The 19,163-nt window shown below is 42.3% G+C and overlaps 1 protein-coding gene across 6 annotated transcripts in view; it reads right to left on the bottom strand.

Moving 5' to 3' along the window:
• The window catches only part of ephb3b (eph receptor B3b), a 57,403-nt gene extending 38,860 nt beyond the window's left edge, over window positions 1-18,543 (bottom strand). For all 6 annotated transcript variants that reach the window (XM_026193984.2, XM_080290266.1, XM_080290267.1 and 3 more), the window contains exon 1: window positions 17,829-18,543. In XM_026193984.2, coding sequence (XP_026049769.1) covers window positions 17,829-17,892 — 64 coding nt within the window. In that variant the 5' untranslated portion in view covers window positions 17,893-18,543. The remainder of the gene's footprint in view (window positions 1-17,828) is intronic.
• Between the last annotated feature and the right edge of the window lie 620 nt (window positions 18,544-19,163).

Consider the following 19,163-nt stretch of genomic DNA (forward strand, 5'->3'; position numbering starts at 1 on the left):
CCAGGGAGCCATTGTCTAGTACTTTGCTGCTGTACTTCTCTGTTCTGCTCTCTCCTCCCTGGCCTTCCTCTGCTCCGCTGCCCTTTGCTAACCAAGGCATTCATTCATAACAGCTTGATAGCTGCCCTGGTATCAGTCTGTACAGATGATAGCAGCCCGGTTTCCGAAGCCAAATACCAAACAGCGATAGCAGCAACGTGCCCTTGGGGAATCTATGTGTGGATTTGAGGGGAAGCATTTCATTGGTGCAGAGCAGAGTGTTTGAAATACACCTGTATGAATGAATGTGCATTTGCTTGTATAGGTGGAAGCTGTTGATTATCTGACTGTCACGGGGGTGCTGGAAGCATAAACATACACAAGAGCGTGCACACATGCACACACCTTTTGTTCAATAGGAGATGGGCTATTGTGCTGCCTGTGCAGTCGGATTGTGTGCGAGCAGTTCCCTCACAGCTCTTAATAGCAGTTTTCAGGCAATTTTGTGTGTCAGCAGTGGCTGACTCAACAAACTCAAACACAGGGGAACACAAACCATACACTTACATAATACTAATGCATACACATTATCGGCAACACATACAAACAGAAAATGAGACATGTTATTAAGACTTATACACATGCACACAAATGCACACATACACACACACAAATCCTGTTTGTTCACTGGGGGTGTAGCCTAGAAAGAGCTGGAACCGGGCTTTGAATAAAAGCCGTGGCTTTTTGAATGGCTGAGCACCACAAGAAAAGGGCTTAGCAGCCAGCTTTGCCATTCTGTATCAACAGCCACTGAGTCTCTCTCACAAATACATGGCCTCTCTCTCTCTCACTAACTCTCTGACAGACACACAAGCACACACACACTGTGTCCCTCTATCGTTGTTTCTGTTAATACAGTCATTGCTAATGCAGTCATCTGCCAACGTATCAGGTCACCTTACACTGCACTTTCCTGCGCAGCATGTAGTGATTGTGTTGAATCTAATTAAAGATGGCTACTTCCTGTTACACCCGGAACAGCTGCCTGTGTGTCTGCAGTAAGGGGCAAAGCCCCAAAGCGGTTCGCATTTTCCACATGCCAGTGGCTTCCAATTACTTTAAAACAGTTTAAAAAACACTGCGGCGGTCGAAACCAACCAGCTTTTGAGGTTTGCTTGTTTCTTTTCTGCTTCTCCTCGGAAACTTTCGCAGACAGGATAAACAAAATAACAAAACCAAAATAGAGCCGGGGACTACCCTATTAGCAGGGATTTCCAGCTAGTCTACCCAAAGGCTGTCTTTCGGCTCATCGAGCACCCGCTGATGATTTATGAAGATGTTGCTAGATAATTATCAAGTCAGTTATCACCGCCAGTCATGTTAATTTGCCAGGTATGCCCTCATTTACCTGTGAATAAAAATGAAAATGGAAAAGATGAATAATGGCGAGATGAGTAATTATACCCTTTCATCCCTCACCACAACTTTTTTTTTGAAGGATGACGGAACCAGGTGACATGAAGACACTGGCTTGTGGGAGACTCTGTCATCAGTATGCGTACGTTTTGTTAAAGTTTACCAGGTAGCCCAGTCATTAGCCATTCAGGTCGAAGATACCAGAAACAAAAGAGAGGTTAGGGCAGTTAATGCCAGGAATGCAACCTGCCGGGTAAGGTCTCTGGAGACCAGTGACTGGCACAATCTCACACACACACCCTTTCTGTAACAACCACACAAATTCATAAACACAAAGATCGCACAAAAGTATGCGCTTTCTCTTCTCTCTTTTTCTTTGTACCCTCAAACACTAGCTCGGGAGTGGTTCCTTACGACAAAAAAAACCAAAAAATCAGGAAGCTCTAATGTATCACGCAGCACTGGAAATAAAAACAGAAACAATGACCCACATGCACTCACGCAAAGGATATACAACACTGGGCAAGGTAAACTGGGTAGGTCAGCTGCATTGTTTTGTCCCTTTTCTCCCCCTCACAAATCCTTTCTCTTCTTCCAGCTTTGTCTTTTTTTCCCATCACCATTCCCTCGTCTTTACACGTATCGCTGCCACTCTCTTTCTTTCTCATTCTTCCCTCCTGCTCCACCTGGTCTTGCAAAAATACACACAAGTGGCCAAAAACACCTCGAAATCTCTTATGTTACAGTCAGTAGATATTACAATCAAATAAAATGCTGGTAGCACAGAAGGCAGCGACTTCTTTGTAATTTGACCATTTTTTCAAGATAAGGCGGGCAGTCATTTTACGCACTTCTGCGAGACAGGCTTGGTTTGATAGATATCACAAACTAGCCAGTGTGAGAGCAATTCATGCTTCACCTTTGCAAAGCCGGGACGACGGCATTGCTCTCCTGCGTGAGACAACTGCATTCTGGACAATCTTTATCATATCACAACTGTTACTGATCTCTGATGGCAAACAACAGCAGACTTTTTGCTGAAAAGGCTTTACACATTTATTTCAGAATCCAGACTTTATGTCACTTTGGGAAGCTTGTGATAGTGGATATACATGTGTTTGTTTGTTTCTTGGCACCTATAACTTAGCATAAAAGGTAAAGGAGAGGGCGATTGTTATTATTTAAGGACATTCTTACAAATAGCTATCTGTGAGATTAGTCACATTCATATGTTTTGGGGTGGAAAGCTCTCTCTCTGTCTCTGTCTCCGTCTCACTCCCTCCCACCTTGCTGCCACTGAGATTCTTTCTGGCCCCTTATTCTTAATCGCCACTAAGTTAATTAATCTCACACTTGGCCACTGTAATAACTTGACTTGTTAGACCTCTTCCGCGCAAATGGACTTTGCCTCTTTAGCAGCTAAAAGCACCAGTAATGAGCCATCTGAAAAAACACGGCCGTGTTAGTGTTAATATCCGCTCAACCTTTCATAATGTTACAATTACATATTAGCCAAGCGTCCTCCTGTAAATATAGCAACAGAAAAAAAAGTTATATAACTGTAACTAACTAACTATATATCAAAGTCTGATGCCATGGAAATTTGCAGAAGGCTCAGAGTAGGAGAGCTGGTTTGACTCATACATGAAATATAATGACTTTTAATAATTTTATTTCATGTATGAGTCAAAGTATAATCAATAATCAAAGTATACGAAAATCTGTGACTTTAACTTTAAAACTAGTACAGACAAAGAACCTTAACATTTATATTGCAAGTAGTGTAAAATGTTGTTCTACTTCCACCACGATGTATTTGATTCAGATTCATATGTTTACTACTAGCAGCATTGTTTTATGACAAATCATAAAAGCGTATGTCCGATTATCTATAATACTAATAATCAAAAAGGATAGCTTAAGTTGAGTTAATAGGGTAGGAAAAGTTAAAGCCAGACTAAAACTTTTAGTATTTGCACTCCTTGTCCTCAGCCCCGCTCAGCATTATCTGGTCAATCTCATGGTCTGGGATTGTCGAGGTCCCAAACCTTATTACATATTAATGTATTTAACCTATTGAGGAACCACTCAATAGACAGTCAAAGCACAGAATCCTGGCGCTGGGCAATTAAAAGAAATTGAGGGATGGACAGACAGACTGCCATCCAAGGCTGTTGGGGTCCATATGGCGGGGGGCTTTCAGAGGCGCTCTTCAATTACATAAAGACCTGTGTGTATTGGCATGACACACAGAGGAGCCCAGACAGCAACACCAGAGAAAGAAGGAATAAATCATATTGCACTTAGTAACACACACACACACACACACATTTATATGCATATACACTAGCGCAGAAAGAGACAGAATGGCAAATACAGAAGTCCCAAATTGCAGACACACAGAGCAGGTCAACAAAGGCACAACAAGATTTTGGATTCACTGTAACATGACAACAGAACCACTTGCATCAACACTCAAGCACCGTGACACACTACAAGCAAGCCCGACTGATCCCAAGCTTGCTTACGGCTCGTTTCCTCTTTCTTCTGAAAGCAGCTCCAATGCAAAAGAAAAAGACTGACTGTACATCAGGACAAGGAAGGTAAGGACACTAGCTAAAATAGGTATGTTCAAGGCAAGCTGAGCTTAAATGGTCTGGCTGAAGATGTGTAGATGACAAATGAGATATGTCAGGGGATGGAGAGCTTAGGGTTAAATACCTTTTCTAGCTTTTTTTCACCCCAATTTAAGATATTTTTCATTTTGTCATCTGCCTACCTTGCCCCCACCCCCTCTTCTCTTGGGATGTGTAGGAGGGACATGCACTACCCTAGCTAATGTATTATTCACCCTTCATTGATGTGTAACTAAGCCTGGCAGTTTGGAGGGAGCACGGTGTCACCAATTACCCCACACTACCACCACCTACACATACACACAGAAGCTCTAGTCACAAGGCCACCAGGAACCCATTTATTAATGTGCTGACACACAGCACACAGAGCTAGCACACACTGTTTTTCCTGTATCGAAAACATGGGTTTCAGTGTAACGTGCGTGTGCGTCACTGTGGTTTACTCATATTTTGGGAATGTGTCGCTGTTATGCGGCCTAAAATCAAAGTCGTTATAACTGACGTTGTTAACATTGAGGTGAGGACGTCTTTTGAGGTTAGGGTAAAGTTAGGGTAGCGGTATGGGTTCTTGTTAAGGTTATTGTTAATTACCACATAATAAGGAGAGCAACAGATTAAATGAAATTATTACTTTTCCCTGTGCTTCTTTAAACACACAAATTTGTGAATGTAATTGCTTTCAGATGCACACGAACAACAGAAAGCTTGTTTCTCACCTGGGCTGTCCAAGTCAAGCAACAGTTAACTTTTTTCATAACTAACCCAAAAGTTTCCCTCACATTCCCACCTGCATTATTGTTATACTTATAACACAGCCTGTGGCAAAGTTAGCTAGTTAAAAAAATAACAATCCCACTGTTTATGCCTAAGCTCACCCATTAGCGCATGTGTTCGGCTGGGTTCAGTTCTGTTGTGGCCTTTGGCGATAAAATCTGAAGGGAATAAACAAGAACGAGGTAAAAGTTTGTTTTTCTCCACAACTGGAGACATGGGAAATGAGATGCACCAAAAATATCAGCTCGTTTCCATCCAGCTTGTGTGTGTTCCCTCTACCTTCAGCACAAATACACTTGGTGGTCCAAGTGAGCTAGGTGGGGTTGGTAGTGCTCCGACCGCAGGGTGTGGATCAGTCCTGACCTGATTAGTCATCATGCCTGACCCTGAACCAGCCAAAGAGGGAAGAATGCAAATGAATCTCCAGGACTGCTCGCCAGTAAATTTGACTTGGGACCAGTGTTTATGTGATGCAAACCACACCACACAAGGCCACAGTGGATGAGCCTGCTGACCCTGAACAGTGACTGTGCCATTAAAACCAAAGGGAAAAATGCTCGGGTGTTCGCCGAGTTAAAAGTAAGTAGTTAAAGTAATTGCACGATGGTGTTTAGAGAAGTGATGTCATGCCGTTGGCTTACTTTGATCAATAAAGCGATATAAAGTCAGCAGCGTGCTGTTTGCAACAACCCAAGACAATAATAATTAATAATGACAATTAATCATGCCAGAGTTAAGCCCCTCTTTCCCTGAGCGTACTGGGAAAGTGTTACTATTTCACCAGCATGAAGCTTCTTGTTTTCTTTCGTCGGGTTCTCTTCTTGTCAAGGCTCAACACATCCAGAGTACTCTATTCTTGGGTTAATGAACAGGTGAGGAATTACTTAGACAGATGGAGAAGGAAATTGATTTTTTTAAGTGTCGCCTCATTATCCCATGTGGGGCACTTTATTCAGCACCACAGAAACACAACACCAGAAAACATGGGTTGTGTAACGTCAAGGTCGTATGGTTTGGTGTGTGCATAAACAAAATGGGGGTCAGCGGTTTGAAATTGTCTGGAAGCCTGGCCATTAGTGAGAGACTAATTAGGGGAGACCAAGTGGTTTCCAGTACCGGTCGAAGCCAAGATTCATAAATAAGTAAGTGCAGGGGCAGCTTGGGCGCTTAATTAACAAAGCGTGAAAAAAGGGCGTGAATCCCAAGAGGCACAAACCCAATCTGGTTGCAAGGACGGGCTATCGGCAGCAATCCTGTCTATCTTGGTGGCATTGATTGATAGCAAGCCAAATTGAATCCCCAATCATCACCACCCTTTTAGTTCCTGCACCCTGGGGGATTTACAGAGGCCAAATTTGGCACACAGGGTCATGCTTTTGAGTCCCCTTTTCTGACATCGGTGCCATAAACAGCGCAACCCCCCACCCGACAACCTTTCTCCTGTGTTCACTTGACCATACCCATCTGGCCAGAGGTTATCTGACCCCTGTGTGTGTGTTCTTGCTTACACTTTCATGTCTTTGCCAATTGTTTTCACACTCTTAAGCTGTTTGCCTTGGTATTTAAACCCCAGACACCTCCTGCAACTCACACTTAGAAACCCTCTGCCACCTAAAGCAACATATTAAGTTACAGCCAAGTGAGATGCTATTGTCTTTCTTTTTTCCTTTTTTTTGCAGTCGTTCTTTCTGTCCTAATCTTTTATATTGTTAAAGCTGACAGGCGAAGAACGTGTTTTGTGGAAGAAGGAAAAAAAGCAGTGTGTCACGAAAAGCGACAAGCTGTCATGTAAGCGTTAGGCTTTGAACCTTTTTTTTGTTTCTATTTTCTGTATATGGAACACCATTTGGTTTTTGTGACATACAGGACTGTTTCAGTCGGTGGAATGAGCAGAGGTGGTGTACATTCACCACACCTTTCCACTGTATCTTTCTCTCCCTACAGACAATGGGGGAAGTCATCTTGACAATCAAGACCTTATCACACAGTAGGCAACAACAATAGGTCTCCAAGTAGTAAATAGCAACTGTCTCCCCGCTGCTTACTGTCGCTGTTGGGATTTTGATATCACAAGGCCGTGAGATAACAGGCGGAGGAAAATAATACTGTAATTAGGGCCTACTGCAAGTGTGATAAGCTGCAGTCACAGAAGAGGTAACTGAAAAGGGGCAGAGGGAAGAACCACAGAAAAAAAAGCATGAAATAAAGAAAAAAGGGCTAAATAACAGTGTAACTCAGAGATCATGCCTTAAAACTTATGGTTTTATTCTCTAAATTGCTTAGAAGAAAGAAGACAAGCTGTATGGTAGGATAACAATGAACATGGAACAATCTAGAATATAAGTAAGGCTAAACAGGCCATCAATGCCAGTTTCAACCAGATGTTTAGAAACCTTCTATGGAGTTGTCGCCTTTTGCCCAGTGACAGCTGGGATAGGCATAAGCTCAACTGTGACCCTGAACTGGATAAGGGGAAGAAAATAGATGGATGGATGGATGGATGAATGGATGGATGGATGGGTGGATGGAGCTTCTTCCCTTACATATTATTGACCTAATTTTTTTCATGTGTTTTTGACCCCCATTCTGATAATTTCAGTGAATGCATTTCGAAATTGTCGTACAATGCTTCGGTTGATTACTACTGGTCGTTTGCAACATTCATTAAAAAAATCACGAGCACGCCTGTTAAAGGCTGGTTCCTTCAAGTGGGACTATGTGCATGTGTTCAAGGTGCAGAGTTATTGAAAGGCACTAATGGGAAGCAGTGGATCTTCCCTGGTGTAATCTTCTACCTGAGAGGAAATACCATCGTGTAGTGAAAGCTTTGATGATAGGTTAGTGGCAGAATTCCAAATGATGGGATGATCTTTGTTGTGCTCAAATGGATCTCTCAGATACTACTCCTCCTCTGAAGCTCAGCTCGTCACACTCCTTCCTCCCGGTCTTCTGCTACCTACCTGTCCACTACCATCCTCGGCCATCCTCCCCCTCCCCAAACTCAGTTGAGGCGACCTTGGCTCCCAACAACCTCTGGTCTGCATAGTTGCTTCGCTCAACACCTTTTGAAATGAACTGGCAGCCCAATAAACAGAACTAAGTGGGTTTTGAAAATGAAAACCCTCTGAACCCTCTCTTCTGGCCTGCCTCTCCTTTCTCTGCATGGCCTTGTACACACACACACAAACTGCTTAAACTTTGAGGGGCTTGGAAAAAAAATTATAACCTTTCTGACTTTGACTCAGTGGGGGAGTGGAGCGTGGCGAGAGTTGGACTCATCAAACACATTGCTCCCCTAGCCAAGTTAGAGGCTCAAACTCCAGAGGAGTGTGGGCTAGTTTATGCATCATTGCTACCTTCTATCTGCTATTCCATTTCAGCATCAACAGAATCCACTGTGCTAAACTGTGATTCCCGCTAACGGTAAGATGAACGCTGAATATCGTGTATAATTTTTAGCTTAATTCTTTTTAATCCCTTCTCTTTAATTTAGTTCACATACATAAAGTACATACACAGCTGAACGCTCTCAAACTACATTTCTAGGAAACGAAAGAGAAAAAGAAATGAGGAGTCTTTCAACTGTCTGGATGTTTCAAGCAAACCCTTTTTTTTACTCCCCTCAATCTCTGAGGTCCCCCGCTGCTCTGTTAGGACAGGAAGAAAGAGGCTGATCGATTGGGTCTGACAGAAATGAAATGAATGGAGCCACTCGATTGATTCATTAGCACAGGAGTGAATGAATGTAGATGTGGGCTCTGACCCTAAGAAGCAGGCGTAAGGATCAAGATTTTGTGGGATTTATGTGCACATGTGTGTCCAGCCGCGTGATTAAGAAACTGTCACCGCTCGTGTTTTCAATGTGTGTGTGTGTGTGTGAGAGAGAGAGAGAAAGGTCACAAGGGATTTCCATAAGGTGTAAGAGGGGAAGGGGAAGCTGTTTATGGCCTGACTTGGCACAGAGGGAGGGGGTCAGCCTATATTGTGTGGTGCTTTCATCTGGCTCATTGCAATTAGTGTTTCACAGCACTTGTCAAATCCCTTTTAAAGTCACAGTCGGCAAGCACCATGACAAACAGGCACGGTGGTACAAAGACACAGAAAAGTGTTTAAAATTGTCCCAAATTAGCAAACTTAGAAATAAACTTTCTTCTAACAGTGAAACACCAGCTTTGTGAGATGAGTGAAGCTGATATCAAAGCCACAGGGTGGCCTCTGTTTCCTTCTTATGCCACATCCACAGCAACAAGCATCGTTTATAGCTCTATGTCATCTACACTTCTACCAAGTGCAGAGGTGTTAGGACAATCTCAGTAACAACATGGCAGCAGCGACACCTCCACATTTGCAAGATTGCCCTGAAATGTTTATTTTTATAACAGTCACTGAGGCTTGTTTGTTCGTTTGATTCTTTTATTTATTTATTTATTTTACATTTGCTTCAGCATCCTCTATATGTTGTACTCATTGTATGGCATATTTCAACTTTCATCTCCATTTGATTTTGCAGTGATATCAGTTTGCAGGACTTACTCACAGATAATACGTGGATGCAATGAAATCAGTTCCTGTGTGCAATACAAGATTAAACCAATTAAGCTCGTCTTACTGTGAGAAAAAAAGAAACCGGAATAAACAAGTTTCTTTAACAGTGAAACACCAACTTTGTGAGATGACTGAAGCTGATATCAAAACCACAGGGTGGCCTCTGGTTCAGCAACAAACATCACTTTATAGCCATATGTGATCTACACTTCTACCAAATGGGCAGGTGTTAGGGCAATCTGAGTAACAACACGCCAAAAGTGACGCCTCTACATTTGTAAGATTGCCCTCATGAAACGTTTACTTTTATAACAGTCGTTGTGGCTTTTTTTTTTTACCTTTTCTTCAGCGTCCTCTAAATATTGCACTCACTTGGAACATAAAAGTCACGGTGTCACTGAAACTCTGTTTCACTGTGAGCCGAGGTTAAGTAAATGCTCCCCACAGCCGGCAGTGTCTGAAGGGAAGCTGCAGTGTGGAAGTGTGGAGATTACGGTATGTAAAAATATGGACATCGGGTCACATGTTATTGCTGCTTCTGTCACCCAAATGTGTTGGTTTCACCCACCCTGTGCGAGCCGTGCTGGAGAGCGTGTTTAAGATGTTCAGAGTGAATTGGATGAGCTGTTGATAAGAGAGCAGGGGTCTAGTTAAACCCGCCGCCATTCTCCAGAAGACGAGAGAAAAAAAGGGGAGAAATATTTAATAGAGGTGGGGAGTCTTCCTGGGTCTTCTGAAGTGTAGATGAAGTGTGGGCGGTTAGTGTTTTTGACACCCAGGATGAGAAGTGGGGCACAATAAGTTGTAATAGAGTTCTACTGCAACACTGTACTCAGTGTGAGCAGGAGCACTCCTGCGCAGACCTCTTACCAAGTAAAATATACACTCCTGTTCTCACACATGCATTATGGTTAATTACAGTGGACATTTGAGCCCATCACATCAGTTCTGACTACAGCTGTTCCTTTGAAGCAGTGCCTATCATCACACATAGGCTTGCTCAGGATGGCTATTTGAAAATTAGCAAAAGCTGTTTCCCTGCTCTTGAAAAGGAATAAGGGCCTGGAGCTAGGCTGTCTGCCACAAAATGTCTTACCATTAACCACCCAGCTATGGTTAAACTCAACAAAGAAATCTCCCTCCCCGCTTCCTGCATCTCTGTTTCCTTCTTACATTTAACAAGGCCAGCAAAGGCTGAAACCAGGTAATGTGGCCTTTATTCCCCCTGAAGGCACGCTGTTTTACAGCTGTGTCCACTCTCCCGACAGATGTAACTAGCCATTTTCAAAGACAAATATCAAAGATCTCTTTTCTGCTCCATTGGCAAAAATTTGTTACAAGAGCCTGTAGCTCGTAAAGAAATGGTAGGAGGATGCCCTGAGGTGGATCAAACTGCTGCGAGGAGAAGTCCGCTCCTTTAAACTCCACCTTTCAAACCTCCCGCTGACCCGGTCTTTTTCGACTCTCTGAGAGGCAAGAGGCACGTTAGCTTTTCATGTTTACTATTTGTCGTCTCTCATAAGCAGACTGAGTCTTAAATGCAAACACCACTAATCTACAGATTAGCCATATGGGACAAAATGGAGTCATGCACACATCAGTCACCCACTGTGCCCTAAATCTGCTCTGCTTGTGAGTTTTTACATGTGAGCCTTAGAAAAGTTGCCAAAGTTTCTTTACAAATATGCACATCCTCTTTTATGATATACTTTGTTTTCCCCACTGGAATAGGACAAGCTCTGGGCTTTGATTGTTCAGCTACTGAACAAGACTAGCCTTAGGCAGAGAGCCCCACATCAAAATCATACAAAAAGACCCCCTCATGACCTCTCGATAGGGATCACACAATGTGGGCTGAGCGTGGGTGGAAAGCACAGCAGATACTAACTCACCTATAATATGAACATTCTGACACATGGTCATTTGAGTAGCAGACAGAGCCTATAAAATGTCATCTCAGAAAGCCATTATTATTATTAAGTTAACGTTTTTCTAACAGTATTCAAGTCATTATCATAAGTCAGTTAAACACAGCGGGGGGAATATCCCACTCATGTGCTTCCTCATCTGATTTATAGGGTTTTCTCTGTACTGCTGCAGAGTCAAAGCACCTTGAGAAAACTGTTGTTGTGATTTGGCGCTTTAGTTTTATATATTTAAAACTGAACCAATGAATCAACCATCAGCTTACACATTAAAGGGTTAATATGCAGGGAGTTTGCAGGACAAAAGTCATCAGGTTATATAAACGTTTGAAATAATATAAATATAGTAGAGATCTTATTTTTAATGTTTGACAGTTGTTTTTAAAAACTAGGTTCTCATTCAAAAAAATATCAGCATTGCTGGACGTTGAGCTTGAGTGCCTCCATCTCTCAATGCAGTCAAAACATTTCTTAAAAAACAAAAAAGTTAGTTGAGACTGCACACATGGACAAACTGTACCTCCAGCAGTGCACACACAGACCCTCCCCAACCCCTGTAATCTCCCAAATACACTCCTCTCGCTTAGATCAACAGCCCATCTTGCCCCTCGCCCATAAGTGAAAAATCTCTCCTTGCTCTCCTTTTCGTTCCCTGTGTCTGTGTGTGTCTCTTTTCCTTTCTCTCGTGTTCTGCTTGGCTAAATATAGACAGCAGCAGTGTGTCTGTGTGGTGGGCTGGCCCAGACACATTCACCCTCCCCTGCTTGCTCTCCACACTGAGTGTCAAAGACCTGCCATCCCACAAGGCCACTCTGTTGGAGACCAGGAAAGACTGCGCACACAGTGCCATATGCAAGGAAATCCATACACAAAAACTGTGCGCACACATTTTGTTTGGCATAAAAAAAAGATCTGGAACAACCTCTTGTAAAACTACCATCAATTCTGAATACTTACAAGTGCTTGTTTACATTAACGTAACAACAAGTCCTCACGGCAGTAATGTGAGAAGGATAAACCCAGTTAAACATCATACACGCCGTTTATTCGTGTGATTATATTCGTCATGGTTTCTGTGCGGTAAAATATTTTACGTGCTTTACTTCACTTAATAGTGCATGTGTCTATATAACATTCTTGTAATCACAAGAATGTTATATAAACTCGACTAATGGCACTGTCATTCATTAACAGTGCCGTGTACATGTCCAATATAAATATTTGGTGAATCTGAGGTGGATATAAACATAGTCGCTGATATGATAAACACTGCTTAGTGGGATTATTGTAACTATATTTTAAGGCAAAGTAGTCACAACCTAGAGAAACTATTATATTTCTGTAATTGTTTTACTTATATGTCTGAAATGGTAAAGTTTTGTTGAAGCTGAAGCTAAGCTGCTGCCTGCCTCCATGTTCTAAAGCCCTAAGCAAACATAGGAAAATTTACTTGGTCACACTCTGATGTGTCACATTGAGGTTCATATTCATTAATTGTTCTTCACTGTAGTTCCTCAGAAAAAAATATCCTGTTTTGACTATATCCCTATTTGCATCCTTGCTGCCTTATTTTGACTAGTAATCCTCGTTCATTCACTTCCTGGTGTATGAAGGCTCATGCAGGCCTGACATGGCTGCCGCTTGTCTGCATGTGAAATTCCAGCTCGGTGAATCTTTCCATGCCGCCGCCAGAGCCATGAACCGTCCTTCGGTGTGCATGAGTGCTCCTGCAGGCCCGCTGCATCTGTAAAGTCTGTCAGCTCTGTTGCCCTCTGGGTTGCTGATCCAAATCCAACCCCACACCCTGAAAACCACCAGACTGCTCCCCTGTACCATCATATCCCAACTCCCTACATGTCGTCATCCACGCGCCATTTCTTCCCAAGCGCCTGAACCTATGTCAGAATGCATCTGTTCAACGCGGCTCCAGCCTAGCATACGACCTGCAGACGGTCTGGGATCCCTGTTGGCTGATTGACTGGCACAACTGCCTCTTATGACTTTATCATTTCTTTTGTTTGTTGTTCAAAACATTGAAAAAATGTAAATAGGATGAGATCATCATGCCGTGCAGCATGCAATTCTGAAGAGAACATTACCAATGAGAGACAGAGCCCCAAAATAATAGATAGATAGATAGATAGATAGATAGATAGATAGATAGATAGATAGATAGATAGATAGATAGATAGATAGATAGATAGATAGATAGATAGATAGATAGATAGATAGATAGATAGATAGATAGATTACAATAACAATAATAATAAATTATATATTTAATGTATACTTATATATAATAAATTATAATTATTATTATTAGTACTAATAGTAGTAGCAATAGCACTGCTACTATTTGAATTGCATTTTGGAGTATATTTCACAACATACAGTCTTCCTTCATCGGGCCAATTGATTCAGGACATATCGACAATTATCCTTATGCGTTGTTTATTACCTTTAGCCAGTGTTCCGAATCAAATCTGAATCTGTGGTTTTGAAAGGCTGAGCAAGGGCGAATGGCTAGATCAATAAGACCGCATTAATGGAGACTTTACGCATTCCCTGTGTTGAGGGTGTCCATCTGTGCGTCTGTGTTTTATTCATCTTATATATCTTTCATAATCGCATTAAGATAGATAGATCGTGTCCCCTTGTAGAATGATTGATTAGCAGAACTGACGCTTTTATTTTGCAAATTCACTTTCACGCCTCTTTAGCGCCACATCCACTTAGCCCTTCAATGGTCTCTGTGATAGGCACCATAGGGTCACTAATATATCCTTTTGTTACTTCAATAGTGACCTTAAACAGATTTGTTCAGTAAATTTGCTTTTGAATGTTATGTAGACGAGCTCCGGAGGAAAGGTTTGACTTAGCTGCTTCACTGGGAGTCCCGCTCAGGCCACACAGACTGACCCTGCGCCCTTAAATAAAGCCCGGTGTATGTAGGCCTTGGGACAGCTGGTCCCGGCCAGAATGGCTCAATTACTCTCTTTATTACGAAGGTTAGTTGCGTTTCAGCAAGATGTGGTCACCTGAAATCTGTACACGGGTAAAGTGAGAAATATCAATCAAGCAGTCACATGACCAAAGGAGGAGAAGGAAATCAAGTTCGATAAGACTCGAGCGTTTACAGTGTGGACAGAGTTTACGCATATTTTTTATGCATGCGTTGTTAATATATTAATCACCACCTGGAAATGATAATTAAATATATATACATAAAAAATGTTTATGAGGACTAGGGGGACTCCCCTGCTGGAAAAAAAGAGCGAGAATAAATCACGGGAGAGAGTTTGATGAGAAATGTGCCAACTGCAAACAGGCACAGGAAAGCTCCCGTGGAGGTGTGATCTCACCCACATAAAAACATAAACATGTGCGCTACAAAGCCCTTGCTTGTGCGTAATCAGTCGTCGAAACACACAGCCATAAATAGGAAAAAAAAGACTGGGGAACTCTCTGTCGCTGTTTATGTGGCTTCAGCTAACAATACAAAACGGTTTAAATTGAGTAAAAATTTAGTTCCAGTGGGTCCAGTGTTTGAGTTTAGAGAAAAATATAATAAGAAAGAATAAGAAAAAATCTGGCCTGCTCTTAAGACACTTGTACAGTATTAGCGGGGTGTTTTGCCTGTCCCGAATATCACCAGGAAGCCCGTTCATACTTTTTTGTGCCTTCGTTCTCCCAAAACATCTGCGCACTAAATAGCACAATTATCGACGCAATTTGTCTCCTCAGCACACTGCTAAGCACCCCAAAGTTCAAGGCCACGGTAGCATCCGCCGAGGACGACCCAAAACGCCAGGGCATCAATCAACCCCGACATAAACACAGGTTAATGGTTTCATCTCTTATTTAACTGAGATACAATTAAGACACTTAACCCATCTGAGTAGTCCAACCCATAACAAAGATTACATAAAATTCAATAGCATAAACAACTCTTATGTTAAGGTTTCGTGTACAGCCACATTAAGAAAATTACCAAAAGTATCAAATCCAGCAAGAAAACAACCGTCATGCTTTTACGTGCCTGATGTGCGCCACATCAAACACCCAATCAGTTAAATGAGGTATGCTGAATGAGGAGTCAAATTAATGTTTTGCGCTGATGTTGCCACGGAGAACTCAGAAACCCTGGGTTTAACTGTCCCATAATTACACGATTACAAATAAACTGAATTTATACTGTTGAAGACCTTGGGAGTGACTTTTATCCTACATGGCTTTTTAAAATATCAAATGTAAAACCAAAGGGTCAAAAAGAAAACATGAAATAATTAACAGCCTTTTCCGCGGGCAGTGTGACCCCGGGACCGGAGAGGCGCACAGTGAGCCTGGGCAAACGTCCCCCCACCGGGCCGCTTGTTGCTCCCTAACTCGCCATAAACCCATATATCCCAGAAAGAAGTCCTAGCAGCAGCCATAAATCATCCGGCTGTATTACAAGCTTAGGTAAACCCCCAGCCAGGTCAGTAGAGCAGAGTTTATGGCATCACTTAGGTAGGGAATAGATTGTTCTAACAAAATACATCAACTTCAAGCAGTGCGAAGGAAAACTTTCTGCTTTTGTTAAGGCCAAGCCCTCTCTCACTCTGTCTCCCTTTCCCGGCTCACTCCCGGTGTCTACCTCTTTACCCCACAACTTTTGCACGACAGGAATCCACCCATCCATTCAAAGCCATATGTTTTAAGTCAGTGGTTCCTCACTGGGGTCCGGTGAGGTACAGGGGCCACTAAGTGGCATTCAAGGTTCCTTAGAAGAAGAAAAAAAAGATATTTGGGACTTTTTTAAAGATTTGGAAATAGATATTAGAATTTGATTATTCTAATAAAAGATTTTCATTGAAAATATTTCTTTTTTAAAAAAAAATCACAGCCTACTTTGGTCTTCTTTTGTGTAGAATTAATTAAATAAATGAATAAAACCAAACAAAATACATCTTAACCGGTAACCATAGTGTTACTAAAGTCACTCTTATTAACTGAGTTTTGACTCTAGGTCCTGACCGAGCAAATATTACTACGTGGAAATCAGAATAATTGGTTGTGAAGAGTTTAAGAAAGTGTGGGATATAAGAATTTCTTAAATTGCGGACAACATGGATTGAGAGCCATCTCAGAGGCTGTAAAACAATCTTCATTTAGAGTAATTTGTGTTTGTATTAGCTTAGCAGACAAAGCGACTTTCCACTGCAGTTAAATAAAAAAATAAAAAAAATTAAACTCTTTTTTCCGTGCAGCCTGCTGTCAGTTTTTTTTTAAATCAAAGGCCCTGTGTATCTACAGCAGGCTAGTTTATTCATAGTGTAAATCTGGTGCGCCACTTGTATTTCAAACAATCGGTGACAAATCGGCAGAAAGTAAAATGTACCTTGGGGAAAAAATATCCATCAGCAACAACCTTTTCTCAGTTTCTGAGAGTGAAAAAACAAAAACTTCAGACGTTATGTGGACAGGTGGAGAAATAAGCTGAGATCGAGACGCGTTTGCTGAGCCAGTGGCCCACTGTCCTACTTTCCTACTGGCATCACAAGCCAACCGGGAGCCTCGCCTGGGCTCCGACATTCATACTCTCAAGCTTTAGGCCTCTTTCAACCTTATTTCGACTAGTCCATTTTTTTAAATTCCCAAACATCGCAGAGTGAAACAAAGTACGGGGAAGACGTAATAGAAGAGCGGGGCAGTCGTTTACATCGCTGGGAAAAACGACAGATGGAATTTCTCATTGATTTTACGCACTGCAAACATCCACACAGAGCTAAGACAGATGAGCTGTCAGAGGAAACTGATAAAAATATATAACTGAGGATTACCAAATTCATATCACGTTAATAAAAAACAATAAATAAAATAAAAACATCTGATAAAACTAAAATAATAATTACTGTACAGATGAGAGAAGAGACAACTCATCAGTTATAAAAATGACTTTACCAAATCACACGTCGCGTTTCAGATATTTCAGATTAATAAAAAAAAATATTCAAAATGTGGGTTATGATTCAATCCCCTCGCCTTCTTTTGAAGGGCACATAAATATACGCATAGTCTAGATGTCAGAAGGCCACACACCGAAGCAATCCCTTAAAATGCACGCAGTTGACCTGGGGAAAGTGCTGTGTGTGTGTGCGTGGGGGGAAAGCCGCGACTCCCCAGTGAGATACAGTGTGGAGCTAATGTCCTTAAATGACAAAGAAAGCACTGGCAGCCCTCACAATCTTGTGCTCCAAAAAAGAATACACAACGATCATTGAAATGGATGAGCTTTCGTGGACGCACAACAATTGAATCCTGTAAAGTCAGTAATTTCATTAGAGATGCTTAAAAAAGAAAGAACGAAATCAGCCACGGCTGGTCACTTCCAAAATGAAATTAATTCGGGGGGTAGAAATGGAATCATCATTTTTTGGGTACGGCTACATGAGCTTTAGGGTGCAGTGCCCAGCCTTTAAGAGGCACGGGTGCGGACTCGCTTGGTGTGGAGAAATATTAGGCTTCAGGAAAGCTGCAACATGAAACCTCTAGAACAGTTAAAATTTCTTACCTTCCACGGCAGACACCACAGGCAGCAAGAGGCTGCATAAAAGCAGAAAGTAATCCATTGTCATAAAGCGGTCAGGTCGGACATGTAAATAGACCCACGGCAGAGAGAGTGAGGAAGGAATACAATCCTGGGTGATCCGACGCTCCACGCACCCAGTCCCGTCCCGGTCCCCGCTGTGTCAAACCTCCAGGACCAGAGTTACCTCCATTCACCAAAACACATAGAGGTGAGAGTTCAAATCAAATATCGCCTTTGATATAAAATATTTCAACCCTTCTCCCCTTTTCAGTGATTTCCAAAGTGCCTTATTAAACCAGGGAAAAGACAACAGGCGCAAGTCTCACGGTCCCTTCCCCTCGCATTGAGCGAATGCACTGAAAACAGGTAGTCCAGCCCGTGGTCACCATCCGGAGAATATTTCCAGCAGCGTTTGGATGATACTCGGTAACAAAAAAGAAAGAAAAAATGGAAATGCCAACCTTCTCCGAGAGATCCAAGCACTTTCTCTATAGTCAGAGCAGAGGCAGAGATAGCGGCAGTGCTGTCAGGATCATGCTGTATAGTCCCATACGTGCACGCTCACGTGCGTCAAGTGGTATTCCTATAAGGAGAGAGCCGCGGTTTATAGATATTTATTCCCTGAGCGAATTTATCGGCTTTGGCTGCCGCGTAAACCGTCTTGTTTCGCTCGGCTTGTGCACTGGAATGAAGCACAAGGCGGTGGATGAATAAGGAGAGGAGAGAGAGCGAGCGAGCGAGCGAGAGAGACCTGGGGGGGGGGGGGGGGGGGGGACCAAGAGGAGGGGTTACGGCTGAAGCAGCTGCACTGAAAAACTGTACCATGACAATCATTTACTTTCCACATTTATTCTAAAATAAAAATCTGTGTCTGCTCCAAATAAGAATGCATCGCTGCATTTTTCTGCACTTATCTCCGGAGCAGCCTTTGTTTGTGCCACATCCACAATAAAGCAAACACAGGAGACGGTTTCTCTGCTTCTCTGCCAGATGTTTAACTGTGTAGTGACTACCTATAAGAAGCTTCAACAGTCCTATACAATGGCAGCTTTGTTAACTTGATGGGGTTTTTTTTAATTCTAGTTTACTTTTTTCTGCAGCGGGTCACTGACTTGGCTTAGAGCGCATGTAAAAGCATGGACACACAGCGCCCCCTTGCGGGTCGCTTCCGTTTCGATGAATAGGGTCTGATTAAAACTTCTTTCTCCTCAATTATTTGACTCCAGAGCACTTAAGCATTCCGGGGAATTTCCGTCGGACTTTAACTGTTTTTTTCTCAGATATATTAAAAAGGACCTCGCCTGTTTTCAAATTCGG

The sequence above is a fragment of the Astatotilapia calliptera genome, chromosome 15, assembly GCF_964374335.1.
Source record: "Astatotilapia calliptera chromosome 15, fAstCal68.1, whole genome shotgun sequence".
NCBI classification, from domain to species: Eukaryota; Metazoa; Chordata; class Actinopteri; order Cichliformes; family Cichlidae; genus Astatotilapia; species Astatotilapia calliptera.